Genomic DNA, 13417 nt, shown 5'->3' with positions numbered 1-13417 from the left:
AGCAACAATGAGTACTGGATTTGTACATAAAGGCTGTGTTCCAATGGGACCCTATTACCTACATAGAACACTACTTTTGACTCAGGTCAAAAGTAGTGCACCGTGTAGGGGATAGGGTTCCATTTGGGACGCATGCAAAGGCATTCATAAACCAATCCTGAGGAAGGATAAAACCAAAACAGAGGAATGAATCTGATGCACTGCTTTAGATACAGTAACCACAATATCTGTACATCTTATCCAGAACTACTTACAGGAGCAATTACAGCTGAGTGCCTTGCTCAAGGGCCCATCGACAGGTTTTTCACCTAGTCGGCTCAGGGAATCAAACCAGCGACCTTTCGGTTACTGGACCAACACTCTGAACCTCTAGGCTACCTGCTGCCTGTAGTCGATTAGCCCGGTCCCAGATCTGTTTGGCCTGTATAGCCAACTGCTATGGTCCAATGTCATGTTTTGGAATGACAATGACCATAGGACAGCACGAACAGATGTAGGAACCAGGCTAAGACATCTGTGTGTGTGTGTATGACGTCTTGCTTTAAATGTCTATACACACAGACAATTGCGAACGTTTCACGTTTTTCAGATCGGCATGTTGAAGTATATATCTTGGTCAATGTCGTGCAGCTTTTGACAGGTTATTTCAGGATACCACTTTCATATAAGAGTGTGGGATGGTTTAAAGAATCCAAGGTCCAATAAGCCTTGATTTGCTGGACATACGGTGCTTCCCAATGACCTCTCCTCCTTCCTGAGGTGTGCCCTTGTTCCCTTCTCTCCACACATTTAAAAGCACTGGATTGGTGTAGTTATTGGTTACATGGAGTTCTCATATACCAGTCATTTCAAGGGATGTGACCCAAGAGTCTAGATAAAAGTCTATTAAAAAAAACCCCTTAGTATTCTGACGGATGACTAAATATTCCTATAAACATGATCCTTTGAACTGCTTCAGGTCTTGGTGCTGCAGAAAATATTGATGTTATCACGGGTGGTGTTTTTCAATGCATCTGTTTGTGTTGAGAGAGAGAGAGAATTTGCCCATAAGGTGAGTTAATATGTGCTCCTACACACAGCCTGAGAATGTGTTTGTGTGTGCAATATGTTTAGTCTAAGAATATCTTGCAGAGTTACTGTGCAAAGTAAGAAGGGAGCGCAAGAGACACAGCGAGAGAAAAGAGGCTCAGAGAGAGGGAGCAGAATAGAGGAAGAGAGAGAGGGAGCAGAATAGAGGAAGAGAGAGAAAGCAGCAAAGAGTTCAGCTGCGGCGGCTACTGAAGAGAAAGGATAGAAAGACAGATCCAGAAAGAGAGAGAGAAATAAAGGAGGAGAAGAGGGTGAAGGAAAAGTGCTTTGACTGCTTGAAGTCCCAGTGACACACACCAGGACCTGAGGAGGAACGTGTTCCATGGACGGCAGCCGTCGGCTGAGGAGGCAGACGAGAAGGAGCGAAGAAGGGGATGAGGAGAGCTCTCTCTCTTTGTCTCTCTGGAAAGAAGGGAGACTGGCCTTCACGACAACTGATCCTCTCTCCACCTCCGTCTGCCGAACTGAATCACAGGGAACGAAAGAGAAAGCCCCTCAGACACTCTCACACCCACACTAGTACACTAAGAATCCTTCCCCCCATCCACACACACAGTTTTGACTGAGCCGTCATGGGGACAGTGAGCGAACTTTGCGCATCCAGTTTCCAAGCGTTCCTGCATCCTGCGGTGAAGGATCCGCCTCCTCCAGGTAAGATGGGCTGCCTTGGGAACCAACTATGTGGACTAGACAGCCTATGGTCAACAGATGATTGATGGTTGTCTTGTTGCCTGCCTCTGTTAATGTATTCATGGTGTCGCCACAGTCAGCAGGATATGGGGAAATGTCATGTTCCACTTTGGTTGAATTTCATTATCAGGTGCCTTGGGTTTATTTTCATATTGTAGAGAATGTACCTATGTAAATGAGTTGCTCTCTCTCTCTGAAATACTTGATCGATGTGATCATGTTACTATTTGATCAATGTTTTGTTCATGTGTTTCTTGGAGATGTACAGTATGATACTCTATGTTACCCTTCTGAACAACACAGAAAATATGTTAGTTTGCCTTTCTGTGTTGTTCAGAAGGATCAGTTAGTTTGTCTTTCTGTGTTGTTCAGAAGGATATGTTATTTTGTCTTCCAGTGTTGTTCAGAAGGATATGTTATTTTGTCTTTCTGTGTTGTTCAGAAGGATATGTTATTTTGTCTTTCTGTGTTGTTCAGAAGGATATGTTAGTTTGTCTTTCAGTGTTGTTCAGAAGGATCAGTTAGTTTGTCTTTCAGTGTTGTTCAGAAGGATCAGTTAGTTTGTCTTTCAGTGTTGTTCAGAAGGATATGTTAGTTTGTCTTTTAGTGTTGTTCAGAGGGATATGTTAGAGTTTGTCTTTCAGTGTTGTTCAGAAGGCTTTGTTAGAGTTTGTCTCCCAGTGTTGTTCAGAAGGATATGTTATTTTGTCTTCCAGTGTTGTTCAGAAGGATATGTTATTTTGTCTTTCAGTGTTGTTCAGAAGGATATGTTATTTTGTCTTCCAGTGTTGTTCAGAAGGATATGTTATTTTGTCTTCCAGTGTTGTTCAGAAGGATATGTTATTTTGTCTTTCAGTGTTGTTCAGAGGGATATGTTAGAGTTTGTCTTTCAGTGTTGTTCAGAAGGCTTTGTTAGTTTGTCTCCCAGTGTTGTTCAGAGGGATATGTTAGAGTTTGTCTCCCAGTGTTGTTCAGAAGGATCAGTTAGTTTGTCTTTCTGTGTTGTTCAGAAGGATATGTTATTTTGTCTTTCAGTGTTGTTCAGAAGGATATGTTATTTTGTCTTTCAGTGTTGTTCAGAAGGATATGTTATTTTGTCTTCCAGTGTTGTTCAGAAGGATCTGTTATTTTGTCTTTAATTGTTGTTCAGAGGGATATGTTAGTTTGTCTTTCAGTGTTGTTCAGAAGGATATGTTAGTTTGTCTTCCAGTGTTGTTCAGAAAGATGTTAGTAAGAGTCTGATAATATCAGATGCCAGATTACATTTCTCATTGGATGAGAGGGCAACAATAAACAATCGTCTGAACAGGTGCAGCCATTGGAATGGGTGTTGGTTCCTTGACAAAGTGTGTGTGTTTGGTGCTTGTGTGTGTGTGTGTGTGTGTGTGTGTGTGTGTGTGTGTGTGTGAAGCATGAACACGTGGCTTCCCCAGAGGTAATAACAAACCACTGGGACAGAGATATCTGTAGCTAATGAGCTGGTTTCATTAGTGTTCAGTTTAAGACCTTTCTCCCTCTAAACAGAGCAGTAGTGGAGTGAGCCCAGCTAATGCCATTAGTGAGAGCACATGTAATCCCTGTAGCACCTACCCACACACACTGCCAGAGGAAATAGGCATACCTTCTGACAGTAAGCATCTCTGTAACTAGCTCACTAAATCTAGATCTCACACCATCAATACATGGACCCGTAAACAAATGCCTGTACAATCACAGATACCTCCACTGGCTTCCATCCCAGCAGACGCAATGACATACAGCTTTAACACACCTCTGGCCTCTCTTCTTTTACTGGTCCTATATTGAGACAAAATTTGGTTACTGTACCTTTAATTACTTTGGGCTTCAGTCTCTTTGTGGGCGTGGTTTCAAATCCCACTGCTGCCACCAAATGTTTAGAGTGTACAAAACAGGTTCTTGCCCTTATTTCATTGGAAAATTGCTGTGTCCTCATAGACAAAGGGCACCGCGGTAATGTTAATTTAGGATCATCTCCTAAACCCTGATTACCAGGGTCCGTTGCTCCTCTATAATCTATCATCACAAACTAGGAGGTTAAGATAGTAGTTTGTAGCCTCTCCAGTGAATCAGTAATGGGTGACGGGGTTTGTTTATGCACGCCATCTGTCTCTCCAAACTTCAGATTTAATTTTCATTCTCTTACTGTAAGTCTCAACAAGACAGACGTATTAGAATGTGATGGTGCCAGAGTGATATTGTGAAAGGACGGTAGGGGTGGAGGGGCAAGTCATGTGTTGTTACTCCATCACCTTGAGAGCAAGTGCCTCAGGGGAATTAGTTGTCCTGGGGATAATCATTTGGGACTGTTTGCTAGCTTTTTTACATTTTAGTCATTAACAGACTCTCTTATCCAGGGAGATTTATTTACAGGTGCAATTAGGGTTAAGAGCCTTGCTCAAGGGCACGTCAACAGATTTTTCACCTAGTCGGCTTGGGGATTCGAACCAGCAACCTTTCGGTTACTGGCCTGACACTCTTAACCTCTAGGCTATCCGTGGCTGTGTGGGAGAGTGTTGTGTTGACATCGCTCAAGGCAAGGGCTTTGTTCTTCAATGTGCTAGCCCCTTAGCAGCTGATAGCGTGCAGCAGACCAGGGTGGTTACAGTGGGGAAGTGATGCTGATTGTGATGTTGAAATACCTGAGTCAGCGCTGGTGGCTATGTGTGCAGAGAGAGAAGAGACTCTTTAGGACAGGGGACAGTGGGGACGTCTGAACTAGATTTTCCTGGAACTAAGACAGCTGTGACCACGGTAACAATCGTAGTTGTCACGACAACATGTGCAGCGGGCAAAAATAGGAGAAATGATGTCACATTGATGTCCTAATAACATCATAATAATGTAATTTCAACCTGTTTACCTGTGATGATATTATTTCAACCAGTTTTGCCCAGGTGGCCTGAGGACCTGGTTGTACCATGGGGCAGAATGGGCAATGTTAGGATATTAGGTCTGTTGTTAGGTTTCAGTCAGTTACATCATGGCAGCAAGCTGATCTCTTATCCCACATTTCTTCAAACTGGGCTGAATCATCATTGCTCATTGGGTTGGACTTGGGCTCCGCACAGGTCATCACCAGCCTGATTCAGCTTACCAACCAGCTAGGGTTGGAGCAAAAACCTATACAGGAGGGTATCTCTCCAGGAACAGGGTTGGAGAGCCCTGATTTCACCCATGGGATGACTCAGTCACAACCATTTCCATGTTAGTGCACCACGATAGTACGTACATTTCAGCATTCATTTGTCAGACAGAGCATGGTTCAGGTCGCTAATGTTTTTCCCTTGTAATTGAGACAGTGAATTTGAAAGACATGTATGATATCATATGACTCATCCTTAATTAGTGGAAGGATCATCAGGACGATGAAAGACTGATTCTTAATTAGAGGAAGGATCATCAGGACGATGAAAGACTGATTCTTAATTAGTGGAAGGATCATCAGGACAATGAAAGACGGATTCTTAATTAGTGGAAGGATCATCAGGACGATGAAAGACTTCTTAATTAGAGGAAGGATCATCAGGATGACAAGGGACTCATCCTAGAAGCGTGGGGGGCTTGGAGAAAATTAGGAGATTCATATCGGTGCAATTAAAAGTCTCTGTCTACATTCCAAATGCACCCTATTCTCTATGTAGTGCACTACCCATAGCACGCTGGTCAAAGTATTGCACTATGTAGGGAATAGGGTGCCATTTGGGCCTCTGTGGCTGTCTTGTCTGAGGCTCAGAGGCAGGTGTTTGACTCTAATAGCTCCTCTGCCGCTAGACGTTTGACATGGAAGTTGGTCCTCTGGGATCAAAGCCAAGCCGGGGGCAGCTGTGGAGAAGGAGATGTGGTTGCTGGCTTCTGCTCTGGGTGCACAGAAACTTGTATGTCAGCAGTATGCATTGTGTTAAACTAGACTAGGAAATGTGCTTTAATCAGCCGCCTTCCTTCCAGCGGGGGGATCCAGACAGTGAGCAACATCTCCAGCAGAAAGGCCCAGTATAAAGGATGTTAGCAGCTGGCTGCATGATACTTTATGATAGTATTATAGGTATATGATGATTAGAATCATATATTTGATTCCTCCATGATTTATTTTTTTTTTTTACCTTTATAGGCAAGTCAGTTAAGAACAAATTCTTATTTTCAATGACGGCCTAGGAACAGTGGGTTAACTGCCTGTTCAGGGGCAGAACGACATATTTGTACCTTGTCAGCTCGGGGGTTTGAACTTGCAACCTTCCGGTTACTAGTCCAACACTCTAACCTGCCGCCCCATGAAGGGCCCATGATGATTAGAATCATATATTTGGTTCCTTCATGAAGGCCCTATGATGATTAGAATCATATATTTGATTCCTCCATGAAGGCCCTATGATGATTAGAATCATATATTTGATTCCTCCATGAAGGCCCTATGATGATTAGAATCATATATTTGATTCCTCCATGAAGGCCCTATGATGATTAGAATCATATATTTGATTCCTCCATGAAGGCCCTATGATGATTAGAATCATATATTTGATTCCTCCATGAAGGTCCTATGATGATTAGAATCATATATTTGATTCCTCCATGAAGGCCCTATGATGATTAGAATCATATATTTGATTCCTCCATGAAGGTCCTATGATGATTAGAATCATATATTTGATTCCTCCATGAAGGCCCTATGATGATTAGAATCATATATTTGATTCCTCTATGAAGGCCCTATGATGATTAGAATCATATATTTGATTCCTCCATGAAGGCCCTATGATGATTAGAATCATATATTTGATTCCTCCATGAAGGCCCTATGATGATTGGAATCATATATTTGATTCCTCCATGAAGGCCCTATGATGATTAGAATCATATATTTGATTCCTCCATGAAGGGCCTATGATGATTAGCATACTGTCTGTCTTGTATACAGTTGATAGGCCATGTTGATTTGATTGTATTGCCATAGGTTGGTTTTTGGACTGCCTCCAATGGTTCATCAATGTACACAGTGCAAGTCCAGGCACCTGTGCACTGCAGTGGCAGCAAGACCAGGTCTACTGAAATAAGCACCGTTTGGATGTATTTTAGTGTCATTTTCCACCTCAGCTTCTGTAGTTGGTAAAAGTAAGGAATCCGATGCTGGTAATGTAGAGAAGTGAATGTATCTAATGCCGAGCCAGACAGAGACGACACCAGACTGTCTGTCAGACACTTCAAAGAGACTTGAATGTGGGAATCCAAACAGAAGCTCATAGAATGTACAAAGCTCTGGCTTTTCAAAAGTACAGCCTCCTTGTCTGTCTGCCTGCCTGCCTGCCTGCCTGCCTGCCTGCCTGCCTGCCTGCCTGCCTGCCTGCCTGCCTGCCTGCCTGCCTGCCTGCCTGCCTGCCTCATGTTTCTCTCTGTGTGGAATGAAAGGAGATGAGCACACAGAGGCTGGGCTGCTGGGTGTAAATACCTCCTTCCTAACAGAGGGAAAGAGAAGGAAATTGGCCCAGCGTTTAAACATATGAGTCCTCTTTAGCCTGATACATTGCTTTCATGTCTATCACTCAGACTAGTAACATTACCCATAGAGTAGTCATGTCTATCACTCAGACTGGTAACATTACCTATAGAGTAGTCATGTCTATCACTCAGACTGGTAACGTTACCTATAGAGTAGTCATGTCTATCACTCAGACTGGTAACGTTACCTATGAGCAGTCATGTCTATCACTCAGACTGGTAACGTTACCTATAGAGTAGTCATGTCTATCACTCAGACTGGTAACGTTACCCATAGAGTAGTCATGTCTATCACTCAGACTGGTAACATTACCCATAGATTAGTCATGTCTATCACTCAGACTGGTAACGTTACCCATAGAGTAGTCATGTCTATCACTCAGACTGGTAACATTACCCATAGAGTAGTCATGTCTATCACTCAGACTGGTAACGTTACCTATGAGCAGTCATGTCTATCACTCAGACTGGTAACATTACCCATAGAGTAGTCATGTCTATCACTCAGACTGGTAACATTACCCATAGAGTAGTCATGTCTATCACTCAGACTGGTAACGTTACCCACAGAGCAGTCATGTCTATCACTCAGACTGGTAACGTTACCTATAGAGTAGTCATGTCTATCACTCAGACTGGTAACATTACCCATAGAGTAGTCATGTCTATCACTCAGACTGGTAACATTACCCATAGAGTAGTCATGTATATCACTCAGACTGGTAACATTACCCATAGAGTAGTCATGTCTATCACTCATACTGGTAACATTACCCATAGAGCAGTCATGTCTATCACTCAGACTGGTAACATTACCCATAGAGTAGTCATGTCTATCACTCAGACTGGTAACGTTACCCATAGAGTAGTCATGTCTATCACTCAGACTGGTAACGTTACCCATAGAGTAGTCATGTCTATCACTCAGACTGGTAACGTTACTCATAGAGTAGTCATGTCTATTCCTCAGACTGGTAACGTTACCCATAGAGTAGTCATGTCTATTACTCAGACTGGTAACGTTACCCATAGAGCAGTCATGTCTATCACTCAGACTGGTAACGTTACCCATAGAGCAGTCATGTCTATCACTCAGACTGGTAACGTTACCTATAAGCAGTCATGTCTATCACTCAGACTGGTAACGTTACCTATAGAGTAGTCATGTCTATCACTCAGACTGGTAACGTTACCCATAGAGTAGTCATGTCTATCACTCAGACTGGTAACGTTACCTATAGAGTAGTCATGTCTATCACTCAGACTGGTAACGTTACCCATAGAGTAGTCATGTCTATCACTCAGACTGGTAACATTACCCATAGAGTAGTCATGTCTATTACTCAGACTGGTAACGTTACCTATAGAGTAGTCATGTCTATCACTCAGACTGGTAACGTTACCCATAGAGTAGTCATGTCTATCACTCAGACTGGTAACGTTACCCATAGAGTAGTCATGTCTATCACTCAGACTGGTAACGTTACCTATGAGCAGTCATGTCTATCACTCAGACTGGTAACATTACCCATAGAGTAGTCATGTCTATTACTCAGACTGGTAACGTTACCTATAGAGTAGTCATGTCTATCACTCAGACTGGTAACGTTACCTATAAGCAGTCATGTCTATCACTCAGACTGGTAACGTTACCCATAGAGTAGTCATGTCTATCACTCAGACTGGTAACGTTACCCATAGAGTAGTCATGTCTATCACTCAGACTGGTAACGTTACTCATAGAGTAGTCATGTCTATTCCTCAGACTGGTAACGTTACCCATAGAGTAGTCATGTCTATTACTCAGACTGGTAACGTTACCCATAGAGCAGTCATGTCTATCACTCAGACTGGTAACGTTACCCATAGAGCAGTCATGTCTATCACTCAGACTGGTAACGTTACCTATAGAGTAGTCATGTCTATCACTCAGACTGGTAACGTTACCCATAGAGTAGTCATGTCTATCACTCAGACTGGTAACGTTACCTATAAGCAGTCATGTCTATCACTCAGACTGGTAACGTTACCCATAGAGTAGTCATGTCTATCACTCAGACTGGTAACATTACCCATAGAGTAGTCATGTCTATTACTCAGACTGGTAACGTTACCTATAGAGTAGTCATGTCTATCACTCAGACTGGTAACGTTACCCATAGAGTAGTCATGTCTATCACTCAGACTGGTAACGTTACCTATAGAGTAGTCATGTCTATCACTCAGACTGGTAACGTTACCCATAGAGTAGTCATGTCTATCACTCAGACTGGTAACATTACCCATAGAGTAGTCATGTCTATTACTCAGACTGGTAACGTTACCTATAGAGTAGTCATGTCTATCACTCAGACTGGTAACGTTACCCATAGAGTAGTCATGTCTATCACTCAGACTGGTAACGTTACCTATAGAGTAGTCATGTCTATTACTCAGACTGGTAATGTTACCTATGAGCAGTCATGTCTATCACTCAGACTGGTAACGTTACCCATAGAGTAGTCATGTCTATTACTCAGACTGGTAACGTTACCTATAGAGTAGTCATGTCTATCACTCAGACTGGTAACGTTACCTATAGAGTAGTCATGTCTATTACTCAGACTGGTAACGTTACCTATGAGCAGTACCAAGTACTGAGTAAAGGGTTTGAATACTTACGTAAATGTGATATTTAAGTTTAGTATTTTTTATGCATTTGCACAAAAAAACAACAACCTGTTTTTGCTTTGTAGTTATGGGGTATTGTGTGTAGATTGATTAGGGGGGGGGGGGGGGGGGGTGTAGATTGATTAGGGGGGTGGGAATGATCCGTTTTAGAATAAGGCTGTAACGTAAACAGAATGTGGCAAGAGTCGAGGGATCTGAATACTTCCTGAATGGACTGTATATAAGTGATTCTATTGTCTTGTCCCATGTTAGATTACTGTATATCCCTGTGACCTACAGCAGGGGAATGTAGAATGTCTTGTCCCATGTTAGAATACTGTATATCCCTGTGACCTACAGCAGGGGAATGTAGAATGTCTTGTCCCATGTTAGAATACTGTATATCCCTGTGACCTACAGCAGGGGAATGTCTTGTCCCATGTTAGAATACTGTATATCCCTGTGACCTACAGCAGGGGAATGTAGAATGTCTTGGCCCATGTTAGATTACTGTATATCCCTGTGACCTACAGCAGGGGAATGTAGAATGTCTTGGCCCATGTTAGAATACTGTATATCCCTGTGACCTACAGCAGGGGAATGTAGAATGTCTTGGCCCATGTTAGATTACTGTATATCCCTGTGACCTACAGCAGGGGAATGTAGAATGTCTTGTCCCATGTTAGATTACTGTATATCCCTGTGACCTACAGCAGGGGAATGTAGAATGTCTTGTCCCATGTTAGAATACTGTATATCCCTGTGACCTACAGCAGGGGAATGTAGAATGTCTTGGCCCATGTTAGATTACTGTATATCCCTGTGACCTACAGCAGGGGAATGTAGAATGTCTTGGCCCATGTTAGAATACTGTATATCCCTGTGACCTACAGCAGGGGAATGTAGAATGTCTTGGCCCATGTTAGATTACTGTATATCCCTGTGACCTACAGCAGGGGAATGTAGAATGTCTTGTCCCATGTTAGATTACTGTATATCCCTGTGACCTACAGCAGGGGAATGTAGAATGTCTTGGCCCATGTTAGATTACTGTATATCCCTGTGACCTACAGCAGGGGAATGTAGAATGTCTTGTCCCATGTTAGATTACTGTATATCCCTGTGACCTACAGCAGGGGAATGTAGAATGTCTTGGCCCATGTTAGATTACTGTATATCCCTGTGACCTACAGCAGGGGAATGTAGATTGTCTTGTCCCATGTTAGATTACTGTATATCCCTGTGACCTACAGCAGGGGAATGTAGAAGGATTGTCTTGGCCCATGTTAGATTACTGTATATCCCTGTGACCTACAGCAGGGGAATGTAGAATGTCTTGGCCCATGTTAGATTACTGTATATCCCTGTGACCTACAGCAGGGGAATGTAGAATGATTGTCTTGGCCCACGTTAGATTACTGTATATCCCTGTGACCTACAGCAGGGGAATGTAGAATGTCTTGGCCCATGTTAGATTACTGTATATCCCTGTGACCTACAGCAGGGGAATGTAGAATGTCTTGTCCCATGTTAGATTACTGTATATCCCTGTGACCTACAGCAGGGGAATGTAGAATGTCTTGTCCCATGTTAGATTACTGTATATCCCTGTGACCTACAGCAGGGGAATGTAGAATGATTGTCTTGGCCCATGTTAGATTACTGTATATCCCTGTGACCTACAGCAGGGGAATGTAGAATGTCTTGTCCCATGTTAGATTACTGTATATCCCTGTGACCTACAGCAGGGGAATGTAGAATGATTGTCTTGGCCCATGTTATATTACTGTATATCCCTGTGACCTACAGCAGGGGAATGTAGAATGTCTTGTCCCATGTTAGATTACTGTATATCCCTGTGACCTACAGCAGGGGAATGTAGAATGTCTTGGCCCATGTTAGATTACTGTATATCCCTGTGACCTACAGCAGGGGAATGTAGAATGATTGTCTTGGCCCATGTTAGATTACTGTATATCCCTGTGACCTACAGCAGGGGAATGTAGAATGTCTTGTCCCATGTTAGATTACTGTATATCCCTGTGACCTACAGCAGGGGAATGTAGAATGTCTTGTCCCATGTTAGTCTTGGCCCATGTTAGATTACTGTATATCCCTGTGACCTACAGCAGGGGAATGTAGAATGTCTTGGCCCATGTTAGATTACTGTATATCCCTGTGACCTACAGCAGGGGAATGTAGAATGTCTTGGCCCATGTTAGATTACTGTATATCCCTGTGACCTACAGCAGGGGAATGTAGAATGATTGTCTTGGCCCATGTTATATTACTGTATATCCCTGTGACCTACAGCAGGGGAATGTAGAATGTCTTGGCCCATGTTAGATTACTGTATATCCCTGTGACCTACAGCAGGGGAATGTAGAATGTCTTGGCCCATGTTAGATTACTGTATATCCCTGTGACCTACAGCAGGGGAATGTAGAATGTCTTGTCCCATGTTAGATTACTGTATATCCCTGTGACCTACAGCAGGGGAATGTAGAATGATTGTCTTGGCCCATGTTAGATTACTGTATATCCCTGTGACCTACAGCAGGGGAATGTAGAATGTCTTGGCCCATGTTAGATTACTGTATATCCCTGTGACCTACAGCAGGGGAATGTAGAATGATTGTCCCATGTTAGATTACTGTATATCCCTGTGACCTACAGCAGGGGAATGTAGAATGTCTTGTCCCATGTTAGATTACTGTATATCCCTGTGACCTACAGCAGGGGAATGTAGAATGTCTTGGCCCATGTTAGATTACTGTATATCCCTGTGACCTACAGCAGGGGAATGTAGAATGATTGTCTTGGCCCATGTTAGATTACTGTATATCCCTGTGACCTACAGCAGGGGAATGTAGAATGTCTTGTCCCATGTTAGATTACTGTATATCCCTGTGACCTACAGCAGGGGAATGTAGAATGTCTTGGCCCATGTTAGATTACTGTATATCCCTGTGACCTACAGCAGGGGAATGTAGAATGTTGTCTTGGCCCATGTTAGATTACTGTATATCCCTGTGACCTACAGCAGGGGAATGTAGAATGTCTTGTCCCATGTTAGATTACTGTATATCCCTGTGACCTACAGCAGGGGAATGTAGAATGATTGTCTTGGCCCATGTTAGATTACTGTATATCCCTGTGACCTACAGCAGGGGAATGTAGAATGTCTTGTCCCATGTTAGATTACTGTATATCCCTGTGACCTACAGCAGGGGAATGTAGAATGTCTTGTCCCATGTTAGATTACTGTATATCCCTGTGACCTACAGCAGGGGAATGTAGAATGATTGTCATGGCCCATGTTAGATTACTGTATATCCCTGTGACCTACAGCAGGGGAATGTAGAATGTCTTGTCCCATGTTAGATTACTGTATATCCCTGTGACCTACAGCAGGGGAATGTAGAATGTCTTGTCCCATGTTAGATTACTGTATATCCCTGTGACCTACAGCAGC

The 13417-nt window shown here is 42.9% G+C and overlaps 1 protein-coding gene across 2 annotated transcripts in view; it reads left to right on the top strand.

Annotated features, from left to right (window-relative positions):
- Positions 1–13417, top strand: part of LOC139402160 (cytohesin-1) — a 130488-nt gene that overhangs the window by 12026 nt on the left and 105045 nt on the right. The window contains exon 1 of one of the 2 annotated variants that reach the window (XM_071146246.1): positions 1374–1740. The exons of the other annotated variant lie outside the window; for it this stretch is intronic. Coding sequence (XP_071002347.1) covers positions 1662–1740 — 79 coding nt within the window. The 5' untranslated portion in view covers positions 1374–1661. Of the gene's footprint in view, positions 1–1373; positions 1741–13417 lie in introns of those variants that run through there. 2 annotated transcript variants of the gene reach the window in all.

The sequence above is a fragment of the Oncorhynchus clarkii genome, unplaced genomic scaffold (assembly GCF_045791955.1).
Source record: "Oncorhynchus clarkii lewisi isolate Uvic-CL-2024 unplaced genomic scaffold, UVic_Ocla_1.0 unplaced_contig_11100_pilon_pilon, whole genome shotgun sequence".
NCBI classification, from domain to species: domain Eukaryota; kingdom Metazoa; phylum Chordata; class Actinopteri; order Salmoniformes; family Salmonidae; genus Oncorhynchus; species Oncorhynchus clarkii.
The sequence above is the reverse complement of the archived record's forward strand: the minus strand, read 5'-3'. Positions and strand labels throughout refer to the sequence as shown.